This window comes from Lissotriton vulgaris, chromosome 1_1 (genome assembly GCF_964263255.1).
Source record: "Lissotriton vulgaris chromosome 1_1, aLisVul1.2, whole genome shotgun sequence".
Lineage (NCBI taxonomy): Eukaryota > Metazoa > Chordata > Amphibia > Caudata > Salamandridae > Lissotriton > Lissotriton vulgaris.
The window spans coordinates 1,979,186,554-1,979,204,293 of NC_141685.1; the positions used below are offsets into that span (position 1 = coordinate 1,979,186,554).

The 17,740-nt window shown below is 45.0% G+C and overlaps 1 protein-coding gene across 2 annotated transcripts in view; it reads left to right on the forward strand.

Annotated features, from left to right (window-relative positions):
* Window positions 1–17,740, forward strand: part of PCLO (piccolo presynaptic cytomatrix protein) — a 1,259,786-nt gene that overhangs the window by 1,207,926 nt on the left and 34,120 nt on the right. For both annotated transcript variants that reach the window (XM_086919783.1, XM_086919788.1), the window contains exon 25: window positions 7,105–7,239. In XM_086919783.1, coding sequence (XP_086775909.1) covers window positions 7,105–7,239 — 135 coding nt within the window. The remainder of the gene's footprint in view (window positions 1–7,104; window positions 7,240–17,740) is intronic.

Below are 17,740 nucleotides of genomic sequence, written 5' to 3' on the forward strand. Positions count from 1 at the left end.
ATCAGCCTTTCTCTCCCCCACAACCAGCTGCGCTAGCTCCTTGGCATGCTCCAATCTGAGCCTTTCCAATGCCAGCTGATGCTCCCTTTCTTCCCTTCTGCCCGCCAACTCCTCTGGGGACAGAGAAAGGGAGAGGACACTACTCCTGGAACTAGACCCAGCAAGGGACTCCCTCTCCACAGGGTCTTTACAACCCACTGGTGTCCCTGCATAGTCATTTCCACCGTCCTCTCCAGACTCCCCTGCGTCTCCTTCAGAACCACCCCCATCTTGGTATGCGGACTGGGAACCCGTCTATTTATGTTTCCCTTCATCCTCTTGCTACTTGAATAGGTCTTTATGAGGCCCTAGCTGGGTGTCTTCTGCAGTCACTACTATTTTCCTCTTCCTGCAGAACCCTTTTAACTCCTCCAGATTGTATTTCAACAGGTCATTTAGGTCAAAGGTAGATTCCATTTTGGCAAGGCACTAAATACACAACTGCAACACAAGCCTTCTAGGCGTATGAGCTGAAGCAGGAGTACACAATAAAGAATGACTAATGAGAGAAAAATCAGGAGAAAAAACCAAACATGTGATTGTCTAAATGCAGAATTTGTAGTGCAACCATGCATCACTGTGGTACTGCGCAAAGGCAAGTCCTATCCTCAACACTGACAACCAATGTTAGAAGTAGGGTTTTTGTTTGACCAGGATATGCACCTAAGCCAGGCAGAACCCACCACTCTAGTCAGGGCAAGGGAATTATACCAGCAAGATAACCCCTGCTCACCCCCTTGGAAGCTTGGCAGAGCAGTCAGGCTTATCACAGAGGCAATGTGTTATGTGATTGTGCAACACACACAAATCAGTGACACACTAGGCACACCACAAAAAGAACTCCACACAAGATTATAAACAAAAATATCATTTGTATTATTCATAAAGACAAATTAGATCACAATCACATAAATAATTTGGGTCACTAGGCACTTGTCCTGATGTCACATATATTACACAATTCTCCTGATCAGGCAATTGTCATAACATCACAAGTAATGCTCTTCAGTAAAAGTGTGGAGGTTACACACATTATAACAACATCTTCACTGCACATATAATCCTACTTCTGAGTTAATGCTTGCTATCCTTAGCCCTTCCTAGAAGGCTTCTGGGCCACCTGCCCGCCTGCAACCAGAAATGCGGGAATAACGATCCCAATTGAGACCTCCGATGTGCCTCTTCTTTTCATAATAGGTGCGGGGGCCTCTGTCAAGGTTTACCCCGAGATGCCAAGAAAATTATGTCCCCAGGTATGTAAAAAAACAGGTTGGGGAAAGTACTTAATACCCCCGTCTATGGGGTGACCTAGCCTGGTCCCCCGCTTGACTCTGCCTACGGAATCTGGCTGGAGTGGCAAGGCCTCTGGCTTCTACATGTTTCAGCCCTGCAGCAGGGCTGGAAATGAGCCCGATACCTCCAGCAAAATCTAGTAATGCAGCGGGAACTGTAAGCATTCCCACGCCCCCGGTTGTCTCTGCGGCATCTTGTGCCCTCAGCTGGTCTCCTTTGGGAAGGATGTGAGGCTCTCATGTATTGCGCTGCTCGTCATCCTGGGGTGGCTGGGAGACTCATGCCTCCCTGACCATGCCCACATGAGGTTATATCGACAACGACCCTCTGCCTCTCCTGTGTTCTGTTTGCGGCTGCCACAATCACCTCCCTGAGACAGGGCCCCACTGAAGGGGGTTGTCGACAATGCCAGTAGTGCTTTTCCTGCCAAAGGAGCCCAGCACACTGAGGGGAGCCCAAGACCATCAGATGGCTCCACACTCACTTGGAACCAACAATCAGCCAGGGGATCAGTTAAAATACTGATCCTCTCCCCGTCAGCAGTGATCAAAATGCTGTGGGAAGCACTAGTCAAAAACAGCCCTACAATGCAGAGTGACCCAGCATGGAGCCCTCCACATGCTTTGAGCCCAAAAGTAAACCGCAGGTGCCTGTTTATCTTGGCAAGATTTGCAGCCTGTGCTTGGCTACTCCTGGCTCCTTAGAATAAGGAAAAATTAGCCACTGCTGTAAAAAAATGCACCTTAACCCCTTCGATGCTCATGACGAGCTGAGCTCTTCATGAGGCACGGTTGAGCTGTGCTGATGACGAGCTGAGCTCATCATGAACAATGGGATTTCCACATCAATCAGCACAGGAGGGGAAAACCATTAGCAGCGACGGTGTTAAAGCACTTGCTCAAGCTGTCTTACACCCACAGGACAGGCCACCAAGTACTGGGAGGTCACTGGGGGCGCCAGGGTGGATGTAGCAGGCCAGCACACAGAGTACTTGCAAAGAAGCTGGCAGTCCTTCTTGAAGCCCTAACCGGCCACAGGTCAGCACAACAAACAAGGAAGTTCAATGGTGGTTCCTCCTGGCAGCATGACAGTTCCTTCTGGTCAGGTGCAGTCTGTAGTGCCAGCATCAGCTGGTTACAAGCCCCGCGCAGTGTCTTCTATACTCTCCTGGAGTATTTAGAGTTCAATGCCTTTGTTCTCGGGGCACTTCAAACACTACTTTGAGGAGCACAACACCTCCATTCATATTGAAAGCCTAGGCCGCAGACCCACCAAAGGAGGGTGGAGACAGTTTTGTGGAAGGCAGTCAGAGCCCTATTCAGGCAGGGGTGCTACTCCTCCCACCACTCCAAATGCAGACCAGGCCTATTCAGGTGTAAGGGAAAAGTCCTCCCACTACTATAAATTTAACCATGGTCTATTCAGCCTAGCGCTGAGTCACCCTGGAAAGGTAGGACACACCTCAACCCCCCTTGTACCTGGCTGTCAGTCAGAACCAGACGGTCAATACACATCCAGGCAAGGCATAAAGACACATCAGCACGCTGAAATACTTACTTCTAAATGTGGCATTTCTAAAATAGTAGTAATAAATCTGTTTCCACCAATAAAGCAGGATTCATCACCACTATTTCAAACATACGAAGCATGGTCACGCTACCCCCCTCCGATCAGAAATGGCCACTGACGCACATATCAGGGAGTCCCAATGCCTCACAGCAGTGAGAAATCAAACAGGCTGGTTGTCACTACTAAGACAAGCCACACAGTTAAGGCACATGTCCTACCTTTTACCTACACAGCAATCTGCCCATAGGGCTAGCTAGGCCCTACCTTAAGGGAGACGTATTTAGTAAAAGAGGAGTTGCAGGCGTGGCAACCACTTTATATGCCACGTCACGTTGGCAGTAAACTGTGCGCGCAGGCCCGCAGTGGCAGAGACCTGAGACAGGTTTGAAAGGCTACTTTGGTGGGTGGTACAAGCAGCACTGCAAGCCCACCAGTAGCATTTAATTTACAGGCCGGTATATGGGATACCACTGCACAAGGCACTTACGGGTAAATTAAATATGCCGAACATGTTTAGACCAATCTTACCAAGTTTACAAGAGAGAGCACATGCACTTTAGCACTGATCAGCAGTGATAAAGTGCCCAGAGACATAAAATCAATAACAACAGGTCAGAACAAATACAGGAAGAATGCAAAACGCTCTGGAATGACCATGCAAAAAGGGCCAAGTCTAACAAATACATACACACATTATTGTATTTTCACCCACCATGGGTCCCTTCACTGTTAAGACATGGCTTCAACTACCTCAAATATAACTTTTTTTTTTTAATGTTCATTTATTAAAAATCACCACTTAACCATTGAATAATAATCAGTGCAGCCTTTGACACCGTGCTGCACTCAACGCTGCTGTCCCGGCTGTCTGACATGGGAGTGAAGGGACGAGCCCTAGCCTGGATAGAGTCCTTTTTGTCCAAGAGGAGCTTCCAGTTGCACTGCCCCCCCTTTAAATCTCTCGCAGAAACGTTAGCCATGGGGTTCCACAGGGCTCGAGTCTGAGCCCTACTTTGTTTAATATCTATATGGCACCCCTGGCCCGTATAGTCGATATATTTGGGGTGGGCATTGTCAGTTACGCCGATGACACACAACTGTTGTTTAAGCTCACGCCCGACCACAGAGAAGACGCCACCAACTTCTCGAACTGCCTCTCATCGGTAGCAGCCTGGATGAACCACAATTGTTTACGCCTTAATGGCGATAAAACCGAGCTGCTGGTAGTAGGGAAATTAGCTTCAGCATGGTCGCATGTGTGGTGGCCTACGGAATTGGGCAGTCCACCTTGCCCGGTGGAGTCGGTGCGTAATTTGGGCATAACCTTAGACTCTGAACTCTCCTATAAATCCCATGTCAACAAAGTAACAGCCAGGTGCTTCAGTGTACTGAAAGCTCTCCGCAAGGTTCTTGACCTCCTACCCATTGATTCTAGAAAGACCATAGTCCATGCCCTGGTAACCCCCCCACCTTGATTACGGGAATGCCCTGCTTTTAGGTTTGAGCCAAAAAGGACTACACCAACTCCAGTGCGCTCAGAATGCCGCAGCTCGCCTTGTACTTAAACTACCCCGCAGGGCTTCAGGGAAATCCGCTCTGTCCAAACTCCACTGGATTCGTATCGCTCAGGGCAAAGGCCCGGATTATCTTCAAAATCTCCTCACGATACATCGTCCCATTAGAGACCTGAGATCAGCTGGTACGATGTTGTTTAAACTTCCCAAAATCACCAGAGCCAGGATGGGCGGACTCCCGTTCAGATTTTTAGCTGCCAAATGCTGGAACGAACTTCCGCTAGGTCTCCGAATGGAGCCCTCTGAGAATATGTTTCGGGGAAAACTTAAAACTTTTCTCTTTCCTCGGGCATAACCTTGTTCCGTCTGTCCCCTTCTGACCCACCCCTGTCCCTTCCTCTAAGCTATTCTGCAGTATTCAGCGCGGGGACACACTGTTTTTGGGTAACCAAGCGCTTTATAAATGGTTTTATTATTATTATTATTATTGTTATTAATTTATCCTTTCCCTTAGAAGGTTAAAGGGCAGATGCAGAAAGAGTGGTAAGTGAGAGATTGTGTTACTGAATTCTTTTAAATATAAAACAAAACACAAAGGTCCATGATAAAAATTCCAATTTCCTTCCAGCATTTTCTCACCAGATGGAGTAAGTTCAACATTGCCTTGGAAGGCACTGGAATTGAGAGCTATCACTATTCTAACGTGGTACTGTTTACAAGAGATAACCACCACTAAACCTTTCCACCAATCACAACTTTTTATTAGATTAAGAAAAAGATTACCAAGTATTCCCTTGAGCAAACATGTGACTCTTGCCCTTGTAGACCTCCTTTTAAGAGTGCAATTACCATGCCCTCCCTTATACTGCATCTACCCTATCCTTTCATTCAAGGCCTGTGAAGAAAGGGGGGAGAGATGTTCTGTCTATAAGAATCACTCCACATGTTTACTCTTATATCACTGCAAAGTAAACAAGGCACAGGTTAAGATGACTAGGAGAATGCATGGGACATTATTTTAATGTTGCTTGAGTTAGCATAATCTCAGAGGTTCTCTTACCTCATTCATTTTGCTCCTTAGGGTATAAACCATACAGCTAGATTCATCATTGTCCCGTTTTGCTAGTCCTTTATAGCGATTATTAAGGAATCGCTATTAAGGACTTGCAAAACGGGATTCATGTAGGAATCGCTAAATAAATTGCGATTCCTACACATTCCTTATTTGCGATTAGCAAATTGCTAATCGCAAATAAGGAATAACTCCCTATTCGTTCCTATGGGCCTTAGGCCCATAGGAATGATGGGGAGTTATTCCTTATTTGCGATTAGCAATTTGCTAATCGCAAATAAAGATGTGATTTCAAGGGTGCCAGGGTGTCAAAAGGACACCCTGTAGCACCCCTGAAATGTAATCTACATTGGTGTTGCGCACACACATGTCCAAAGGACATGTGTGTGTGCAACATGCAATGTTGCTTGAGTTAGCATAATCTCAGAGGTTCTCTTACCTCATTCATTTTGCTCCGTAGGGTATAAATCATACAGCTAGATTCATCATTGTCCCGTTTTTCTAGTCCTTTATAGCGATTATTAAGGAATCGCTGTTAAGGACTTGCAAAACGGGATTCATGTAGGAATCGCTAAATAAATTGCGATTCCTACACTTTCCTTATTTGCGATTAGCAAATTGCTAATCGCAAATAAGGAATAACTCCCCATTCATTCCTATGGGCCTTATTCCTTATTTGCGATAAAAATCGCCGCACCTCTGCTGTAAATTTTTGTCTCTAACCAAGCAATAGCGATAATTATCGCTATTGCTTGGTAATATGCCCCAGAATTCTCAAACATGTATCGATGGTAAGTTTGTTTCACTAACGCATATTTTTGTGAAATTTTAATCTGTAGGTAAAGTGAGAGGAACTTCGGGGCATATTATCAAGGGGGTTTATCTCCGCTTTTTTGGCTTTAAAAGCCAAGAAAGCGGAGATAAAATTATCTCCCTATTACCTAGCTGTCACTAACACCAGTTAGGGACAGCTAGTAGGAGATAGCAACCATCTTGGGCCCCGCTTTGCATGTCAGTGATATTTATCACTAATGACATGCTAAGTGGGCGTGCCAAGATGTTAGCGACTGGAAACAGTCGCTAACATCGCTATCTCCTATTACCAACTTTTGGAGATATTCGCGCATAGCGTGAATATCTCCAAAAGCTAACACCTGCCCCTGAGCAGTTCTTAGCCATGTTATCCAATGGTAGGTGGATAACATGGCTAAGAGCATTAGCTCGGTAATGCATGAATATCGCTGACTTTTCAGCGATATTCATGCATTTTGGCCGATTTTTATCGCTTAGGAGATAAACCTTGATAATAGCAAGGTTCCTAAGCGATAAAAATCGCCGCAGCTCGGCGATAAAGATATTGCCGCTAAACCAACATCGCTATTTGTTGGTAATATGCCCCTTCGTGAGCCAATGGAAAGTGAAGGCCAAACCAGCTGTTGGCACTTTCTTTAAGTACTAAAGTGATTACTGATTTTCGTTAATAAAGATTGCTTTGAATGCAAAACATTAAGAAGTCTTTTTTTGACATGTGGAGGTATGCATTGTCAGAGTCAAAAATGACATGCAACTTTTAAATTTGGAGTCTAATCAGATACAATAAAACATTTTTTATCTTAGGCAAAACGCAGGTTATGGGTGAAATGAAAGTTGCGTTGAAAAAGGAAATGAAGACAGACGGGGAGCAGCTGACAGTAGAAATCCTTCAATGTCGAAACATCACCTACAAATTTAAATCTCCAGATCATTTACCAGGTAAGAAAGAAAAGATGGAAAATTCAAAAAAGTGTTTCTTAAGTAGGCGATGATGAACATAGATTTTGCAAAACTGGATTGTTTTCCATAAACTGCGGCAGGTACTGCCCTTGTTTTTCAAAGTTATTCAGTATCTGTGACAACATTGTTTGCACAAGTTTGTGTTGCGTGAATACATATCGCACTATAAATGGGATTCCTTTCGAATTTTTTTTTTCTTTTGTTAAAAAGCAAGAAAAATGTACACTAATCAACAATATTGTACAGTTAGAATTTACAGGGGGGAAAAAGGAAAGTCCTACCTGTGACGTTTTCCTCTGCATTTAAATTATGAGTCTTGGTGGGCGCAAAGAGAGGAGCAAGTAGCGCCAGTCAAATTACATAGGTTGCAGGTTTGACCACAACCAAACACCAAAAATTACATTTCTGTGTTTTAAGTCCTTCAGCAATAGTTGCCATCCATATTCATTTAAGAAATATCTAATACGTATAGGGCTTAGTAAATGGAAAGTTCAAATCACACCGACATTTTGAGGTCAGAGCTATATTGTTGTAGAGTTGCAATGCATCCGTTCTTTAGGTCGAGGACTCCGTCGCACTGCATAAGCAGTTTGGGCGGAGCCCGAAGATTATTTGTTTCTTAGAGGGGGCTTGGAACCCGCCCCTCTTCTCCATTGGCTGGCCTAGTAAATGCTGGCCAGCCATTGGAGGAGAGGGGCGTAACTCGGTTCAAGCCCCGTCTTTTTTGGATTTGGGGGCGTTTTTTTAAGCTTCTTTCTTGTTTTCTTTCTCTCCTCTTCCCATTGGCTGGAATTTTACCTTTCAGCCAATGGGAAGAGGAGAGAACGAAAACCACGCCCCCGAATCTGAAAAAGACGCTGGTTTCTCCGAGGCATTCCTGCTAATGCCTCGGAGAAAGATGGTGGTGTTTTGGTGCTTTTCGCACTCCACACAGAGCGTACGTTTACTGACAAGAGGTTCGAAGGTCGGCTATTCCATTGCCACAGCGGGGGTATCTTGTATTAAGAACATATTAGAAAGAGTGTTAAGCACTATTCATTGCCTTGGTACACATTTGAAATATGGCATATTTACTTCTTTGTCACTTGTTCCTTCGTCTTGCATCACGGAAAGTATCAGACAAACGGCTATGCACCCCGATCCCCACTCTATGGTACAGCCTGGGCCAATTCTGTTTACGTCACTTCCGGCTCTCGTTCCAGTCCCTTTTGTTCCCTTATATTCCCGGTAGCACCCGTGAGTCCTGGTTGATGCGGCTGGCCTTGGCAAATAATATGAAGCTGCTTGTCGCTGCTGCGCCTGTCGCAGGGTCCATTATTTTTTTTCTCTCCGGCTTCTCCGAGGCCGAAGAGAAGAAGAAGGGACCGAAAGTTACCCACAAGGTGAGTCCATAAGGCAAAGCTAAGTGTGGGGCGTGTGATTCAACAAGGGTAGTGCCCTTGACCGGGGGAAGTGGAGGCGAAATGCTCCAGGCTTGTAATGCATTTGTACGGTCTGGTGGCGATTCTTGGCTGGTAGCACACAGCCTTAACTTGCTGACCATGCTCCTTTAATTCTAATCCATTTAATAGTATCCCAGTGAGCGTGTGCGAGCACTATAGCCTGTATCGTCCAAATCGCGTAATAAGGCTACATATAGCCAACCGCCACGTCAGTGAGATTTGGAGACCTCACAATCCTAAATCGGAACTATTGAGTGATGTTGAGGCCACTGCCCAAGCCTGATCACTCGAGAGCGTTGAAAACAAAAAAACCTTAATAATGCAAGGCAGATTCCTTCATGTATAATCTTCGGCTATTGGTGTAGATTGGGCATGGCGCTGGGTTGCTCTGCCATAGTGACACGTGTCAGTTTCAAATCCGTCTAGTCGATGTTTTTTCACCTGCAAGGGGGAATACCTCTAGGGCAGTCTATGTGCAAGTTCACCTTGTTGTTTTTGTAATTTGTGCTGTTATGACTAATTTGTTCTGATGGTTCGGAATAGGGAAATAAAACTGTACCCTGTATGTTTTTATTTGAAGTCTGAACCGTCCACAGTTCTTGAGCCTGTACAACTTTTAGTGGGTTCACGATCACCTCTTTTGCGGCCTCCACTAACCTCACCTGAATCGCCGCCTTCCACATTTGACCCTCACACACGGCGAGTAAGTCACCTGGGCGAGTGATTTGCATCACTCATGACATCATTCGGTGGCCCGCAGTGATGAGGTCACCAGAGATGCACACAGCGCTCTGTATACGGCTCCAAACACTCACCAAGCAGAAAGGTAAACAGAGCGAGACAGGCCCGGCCTCGAGTCAGGCCAGCGCAGCGAGCTTTGGCACAGGAGAGCTATTTTTGATTTGTGGTTTTAATGACTTGGCTTTGGTATGCTTACAAATGTCAGTTTTCCAAATTTCCCTAAGTTCTTTTCCATACGTGCACATCTGCTATACTTAAAACAACCCCGCCTCCACCTCTTTACTGAAACCCGTCACGTGCACTCAGAGTTTAACATTGTTTATCTTGAACACAATTCAAACTCCTGAGCAGATGCTGTCACCGATCTTTGCGCATTTTTGAGGGGGCACTGGGGAGGGTAGTGTTTTTTTGTTACTGTAAAAACACACTGCATCATATTCAAATGTTCGCCACATGTTGGCATCTGCAGTGGGCTTGGCAAAAAAAGACAGAAACACAAAAAAATTCAGCTCGATTTTCCTCCTCCCCAGGGGAATCTCACATCCTGCACTGCAAAAAAGCAAAACTCTGCAGAAAGAGTTCGGTCATTTAAGTTAATTGCTCTTAGTTTTGACTTTATTGCCTCCTTAAATCTCTCAAAGATGTGTGCATCGTCCTGCAGACAAAAGGTTTCCCAAATCTGCATTACAAGTCTGGTGGGATGTGTTAATTTTATCACTGCAGGGTGGCCAGGCATCTGAGATAAGTCGGGCAGAACGGGTTTTTAACCTCGGATGTTTTATGTAATTATAGGCTACAAATGTCCGTGTTTTCAAAGAAAATTCACTAAGCATGTGGAGAAGATTATCTTGTGGGTTTATCTAGCCTCCTTGTAGGAGAGTAATTTATGTAACGCAGATCACGCTGCTCTCAAACTTGCATTTCACGTCCCCTTAGACTTAGCCTCCCTGTTACATATGTTCCGTGGTTGCGAGTGCATTGGCACCACTCATGGTTCTTTCCGCATTGGAGGTAAAGCACTTTTGAGAAAGCGCTACACAAATAATGGATTTTTATTTTAATAAAAACAAAAGGTGTGGTGTGCAACACATGCTTGTTTTATGTCATGGGAAGCAGGTGCGCTGTGTGTGTGTGGGACTCTGTGTGTGTGTGGGACTCTGTGTATGTGTGTCTGTGTGAGTGGGGGGGCTCTGTGTGTGTGGCTGTGTGTGTGTGTGGCTCTGTGTGTGTGTGTGTGTCTCTTCGTGTGTGTGGGGGGGCTCTTTGTGCGTGGCTGTGTGTGTGCGTGGCTCTGTCTGTGTGTGTGCGTGGCTGTGTGTGTGTGTGTGCGGCTCTGTCTGTCTGTGTGTGTGTGTGCGGGGCTCTGTGTGTGTGGGCCTCTGTGTATGTGTGTGGCTCTGTGTGTGTGTGTGTGTGGCTCGCTGTATGTGTGTGTGGGGCTCCCTGTGTGTGTGTGGCTCGCTGTGTGTGTGTGTGTGGGCCTCTGTGTGTGTGTGTGTGGGCCTCTGTGTGTGTGTGTGGCTCTGTGTGTGTGGGGCTCTGTGTGTGTGTGGGGGGCTCTGTGTGTGTGGAGGGGGTCTGTGTGTGTGGGGGGGCTCTGTGTGTGTGTGTTGCTCTGTGTCCGTGAATACTCGCTAATGCTCACCTATTGCCATTGTAAATGACAATACCATTTATTTATGTTTTTAAAAAAAGAAATGAAAAAAATGTCATGAGCAATGCCAATAGCTCTACCTTTAATAATGCCGAGACCATTGCATTGTAAATGCTTGTTTCTTTTTTAAGTATGCTGCTCACGGATACCATCTAAGTAACGTTATATATGTGTGATTGAAGTAAGCATTTTTTTAAATCAATATCTGCCCCACCACTCCTGTCCAATGTCTACACTGTCCACTGGCATTATCGCCCGTAGCCCATGTATAGGCTGTGGGGTTTTAGGTTTAAACCTATAATAACTGATAAAACCCCACTGAAAGAAAAATAGCTCCCACCGGTGAAAACATATAAACACTGAAAAAACACCTGGACAACCACAAACTAAATGCCATTCAAAGAAAGGAAAACGAGAGAGAAAGTAATTGTTTTCTTCCTGATGGGGTCAATACAATGTAACCTTGTTATACAAGCTAGCAGTAACATTATTCTGCTTGAGTTTTGTTCTTTAGAGATGCCACTAAGATATTGTTTCTTCTTCCTTTTACTTTTTCAGTTTTGTGGCCTTTGGTCTAAAGATGCAGGGTTTGGTTTTATGTTTTAGGTCTAGTTTAATTATTTGATAAACTATAGAGAATCAGGAAAAATCAAAATCATATTTGATATTTTGGCTGCATTTGATTCTTTCACTGATAGGTAAAATGGCTGGTTTCATAAAAATCTTTCCTAATATGTGTCATCACATTTACCCACAGAGAATGGGTAAAAACCCTTAATACATCAGGCCATAGTTTCTAGTGGGTCAGTATTGATAGTAGGTGAATTGGCAACACCTCAGGCTTTAAACATTCAATGCAAGGTATAGTGACAAGTATATATATCACCAAGCATCTGGGATAGTGGTGAAACCATGACACCAGACTTTTGTAAAACATGGGACGCAGTCTCACTTGTAATGCTCTGCAAAAAAGGCTCTTTCCAAGTTCAACTAAGATTGGAGTGATATTGTTTGTATTTGCAGTGATTCAGCTATGTATATAAAAACGTTGTGTGATGACCTGTCAAATTTGATAACCAAGCTGAAGTGATTCCCTGTAGGAGATCCTTGCCACTTGTTAGATGGTATGTTGAAAGCATCTTTACAATCTTCAGAGTTAATGAGGGATGCTATTGACTTTTTAGTCCATTCTGGAGCACTGTTTTCTTATGCACAGGAACTGAAATGCAAATATTTATAATGTTGTGCTTTATGTGGCATGAAAGAAAGAGTCATCCCAACTGTGTTCCTTTGCTGATGGTCCTCAGCCCAAGGGGCTATGAATGTGAGAGGGTCTTTTCACAGAAGATTACATGGGAAGGAAAGAGCAAGTGCACATGACCCAAAGACTCACTGAAGAAGTATTGTATGGTGTACTACAATAAGATTAATTTGCAAAATTCTATTTGGACCTCATATACACTATACGTACACTGTCTATATACCATGTTCTTTCAGTGCAGAAAGCAAGCAATAATAAGAGCAAAACGTTCCATAAACACCGGAAAAACACTTTTTCTGTTGTTTTTAGTGGTGCGAAAATGTGTACCCACTGATAACAACTGTGTTTTAAGATATTGAAAACACTGAAAAAACCCCACCAGAATTTACCAAAAATAGAAACTGAAAACAGGAAAGCCTACCCATGTAGTGTCATGTTCTTCTCCATCAGAGCTATGCATATTTTTGCTGATGGCTGAACCTTGCTTCCGAGTTTCTATTCTCCTTGGCTTAGTTATGCCCAGGATGTGGCCACATTTATTCATAAATGCAAAGTCCTGTAGTCAACAACCACAGTAGCGTACTCTCTGCTTTATGCTTGCACTCTCTTCTTATGCCCATATGCATCACCTTCCATCCCGCACATGGAAGCCAAGTGTGTACATAGTGACAGTCTATGGCAATGGGTTAACTTCAATTGCAATGTGACAAGGCTTCATATTCCACTGCATTCCAGATGTTATGTAAGAACAGCAAAATTTTTCTCCCGTGGGCTGATCATTCTTGACTCTGTTAGGTCTCATTATGGGCCATGTTTAAGGCCAAGTCACGCAGCTCAGCAAGTCAACTTAGGGAAACGGCAGGAATGCACCATATTTAAGACAATGCAGCGCATTTCTGCCTTTTCCCCTGCGCTGGCTCCCTTTTGACTGCCTATCGTCGGTGCAGGGACCTTTGCACCATGGTGGAAGATGGCCTGCTTTGTACGGAGAATTGTTTTTGTGAAGGACCTCCCTGCATAAAGCAATCCCCTGAGGCATTTTCCTCGTTCTATGTATGCTGCAGAATGCAGCAGACAGAGAAAGAGGGAGACACGAGGAGAAATAAGCCATGTTACACCTCATCTAGGAAGGCACAGGTTTTTTGCGCATTCCCAGGTTATCTAGTTCTGGTAAATCTGGGACTATATCAAAATCCATGGTTGTTGCATTGGAACATCCATGCAACATCCATGGATATGCCTTTCTTGCGCAGTGTAATGTAACACAACAATTTGCCCTTGGCTGCATTACACAAGATTTATGAAACCACTCAGGGCCATGCAAGGTGGCCTTGCATGGCTTCATAAATCTCCTTTTTAATTTGCTTCACTATTGCACCACGGTGCGTGATGCTAGAGCAATGCTAAGGAGCTCGTAAATATGCCCCTATGTTCCTCAGGCCAGAGGACAATATGTCTTCAGCAGTTGATAACACTGTCTCAACAGGGTTGTGGTGCGCTGAAGGTACAACATTTGTGATAGCTAAAAAAAGGACATATTTTGCCCATGAAATATTCAGAGACTGTCACATAATCATCAACGAGGCCATATTTCATCAGCCCCATTGCTGTGAGTTCAGTGCAGTGCCATCTCACTATTACATTGCAATATGCTCCTCAGTTTGCCACTTATGGAAATGCAGCAGGACATGGCCTGGTCAGCAACTTTTTATGTCTTCCTATAGTTTAGACTTCACAGATGTTTATCTCGTTTGTATACAGAATAATAGTTCCCTTACTGGAACACCATTGTTGCCGGACTCCTACCCCTTTCCAACATACTTGTGGAAACCACCTCCTCTCATTGTGATCTAGAGCCTATTGTATGTACCCCAAAACTGTAGTCACTTGTTCGTTCTGTACAGACGTAAGACACTCTTTTGAATCACTTCTGGTTAAATCTCACTTGCTGACCTGTTATTGTGTTCAGGAGTCATCAGCTCGGTAGATGGGGTGTGCGTCACTCTTGGTGATGGCACCGAGCTCACTGTAGTCGATGCAGAACTGCAGTTCAGAAATGATTCCGGATGGGGCAGCCTTTGGAACTAAGACCACAGGACTGGACCAAGGACTGCTGATGGGCTCAGTCACCCCTAGGGTTAGTATCTTGGAAATCTCTTCCTTAATGCTAGCCGTAACTCTGTCAGTCAGCCTGTCTTCCCCTGTATCAATGTCATGAGTGTGGAGCAATGGAGATGGGGCCAGTGAAAACAGAGTTGCAAACTGTCCCAGCAGCTGGCGACAGTCACTCTGTTTCTCTAGGGACATTGTAGGGGAGAGGATAACACATTCCACTGACCCATCCTGCTCCTGGGTAGACATGAGGTCGAGGAGAGATTCACTCTACTCTTCCACCCCATCACCAGTAGCCAAAAGCATGGCCAAATCAGACCTGTGGAAGTGAGGTTTGAGGCAGTTCATGTGCAGGGACCTCAGGGGTTCCTAGGAGTCTGTAAGTCCACGAGGTAGGTGACATCACTCTTGCTCTCCTTCACTCAAACCACTTATCTTGTAGAGTGTGAGACTCTACTGTCTTCCTGAAGCATGCTGGCTGGTTCCGGAAGGCCAGCATGTAACTGATATATCCTGGGGTGGCTTCCTAGGACCTTGCTCCCAGCCCGGGTGGCATGGTCCAACAAGACCAGGATGAACCTGTTGCCCATGGCTGTCTTGGGAGCCTGTGGCCTCACAATGTCAGTGCCCACCCATCCTAAAGTTGTGCTCATGACAGGGAATGATTGCAGGCGAGTCATACATCTCCCCCCCACTCTTGCCACTCTCTTGGCAAGTCTTTCAATACCTACAGAACACATGTGAGGTATTTCTCATTTGGGGATAGTAAAGTTGGTGACAAGTCTGTCAAAGGTCTTACCCTGTCCCAAATAACCTGCCCGAGGCACATCACGAGCCAAACCCAGTAGTAAAACTCTGAAGTGCATGGGTACCACCAGCACACGGGCTGCTCCGGGCTCAGCAGCCTTAGGCTTGCTATATAGAAGATCATTCTACCAATAGATTAGGTGAGATCCAGACTTTTTGCCAGCTACCTAGTCCTCGGGCTGCTGCTGAAGACCCACAGGAGTAGGGCACCCTTTCTGTGCTGCGCAGATTTCCTCCCTAGTGGGATCCCCTTCCTGCTGCCAATGCATCAGCCCAGGCAGATCCCCCAGTTCGGCCACATCTTCCCCTGTAGGTTTTGGGGCATCCCCCTCAGGTTCGGCCTTCTCCCAGACGGAGGGGGTTTCACATGCCCCTGGCCCCTCCTCTTCTTGGCATACACCTTGGCCATTCTTACATGCTCCAGGTCATTATGGTAACCCTGGGTCTCCATGGACCATGTGGTCAGGCACGCCCACTCAGCAATCCCAACATCTCCAAATGGAACCTGTATTCCACCTCCCTACCGGCAGTGTTTTCGATGTCATTTCCCAGCTCACAATCCATAGGCATGGATGGGCTCACAGCTGCCCTCTAGGAATATAGATAATGCTCCACAGTTGACATCTGCTGAAATCACCAATTTTTTGAAGTGTTGCGTTGTTATACATTTGCGGACCTCATTTTATAACTCACAAGGTAATGACATTGTTGAGATGGCCCAACCGTATAGTGAAAGGGGTAATTCAGATGGCAGTGTAAAGTAGGATGTGTGTCAAGGGCATGGTTGATGATTTGGTCTGGGTATATCGCACCACAGAAAATGGAGTCATGAATGTAGTGCCCTTCTGTGTGATGAGGGGGCGTAGAGCCAGTGGATGTTGCCAGCATGGATGAAGGAGATGTTAAGTAGGGCAAACGTGAAGTATTGTGAAGTGAAAGAGGTGGAAACAAAAAAAAAGAATAGAATTGAGGAAGAGATTTGAGCGAAGATCAAGCCAGGACATAGTTAGAGTGGTTTTACAAAGTTTTGTGGTCCGTACAAAGTAAAGAGTGTGCATGAAGGATTTGTAGTCTTGGATAATGGTGAGAAGTGGGATTTGAGGAGAGTGGCACTATACGGGAAAAAAGGGGTCTGTGTGGAAAAATATGTTACAGAAGAAGAAGGACCAGTTTGCATTAGTTTTTATGTTGATGAGTGATGCCTTTCTGTTAGATAGTAGGCCTGGATGTACGGAGGTCAATGGAAGCATTGCAACTGAAACAAGAATGTCCGATAATGGCGTCAGAATTACGGTTTTGCAAAGACTCAGGATTCCGCCCATATATCTTGACGATTATGTGTGCGTTTCAAGACCGAGTTTCATGATTGGTGAGAAGGGTGGTGAGACGTGACATGCAGCTAGAGGCATAGACGTTGAGGTAGTGTATGCTGTCCTAAGTGTTAATTAGGTTAGCAAATCAGAAATCCTGTGTTTGAAAAGGGAGAAGATGTGTTGTATAAAGTTTACTTGGTATAAGTATGTAATTAGCTTTAACAAATAATGCACTGTCTCCAGAGTTCTGCAGTCATGATGTTCCATGATGGAGATGGGTTCCTCTCGAGTCAGTTGTCTGCTGGCTGGAAAGGGATCACCAGATACAGTGTATCCTGTGCGCTTATTAAACGTATGTTTTCATAATTCGTGACTGCCAACTTCATTATTGAGTGCAAGACTTTCAATATCAAGAAAGGACTCTGACATGCTAGATCATTATCAAAGAAACATGTCACTGCTTTAGATACCTTCATCTCCTTAAAGTTGCATTTTTTTCAGCATTACTGAGGCATGGTGAGCCTTGAATGCCTCCACTGGTTTCGCAGCATTGACTAAGCTTGAATCTTTTTTTATCTCATTCTCCTCAGAGTAAGGAGGTGGGTGGCTCAGCCTACTCCCCTGGCCTTTCTCATTATCTACTGCCCTCCTGGTCCATTCACCTTGTTTTCCCAGGAATCTGGAAACTATTCTATCATTTCCAACTGTTTTGGTCGATATCAATTTATAGGCTGCTTGCAAAGCAATATTCGTATGGAATCTTTTGATCTTTAATTTTTCAGTCCTGTACACACATACTCTTGCCATTACACTGGATCTTATCTTCTTTTCTTCTTATTTTGCACCAGCTTCCCCTGCCTTGTATAGCTCTACTTCCACCTTCTGATCTTATCATGCTAGCATCTGCTTTAGGCATGCGGGTTCCTTGATCTGGGGCTCTCTTCCTCCTGTGTACTTATTCTGTTCTTTATGAATGAATTAACACCTCAATGTTGGCATGTTTGTAGAGCTCAAACAGCTGCTCAAGTCTGGGCATCCCAGACTTTATGGGCCTCATTTATGGATTTTTTACCGTAAGTCAGCGCAGCAGGCCTTGCTGCTGTGCTGCCCGACGGCAAAAGAAAAGGGCAGGAATGTGCTTTATCTATCA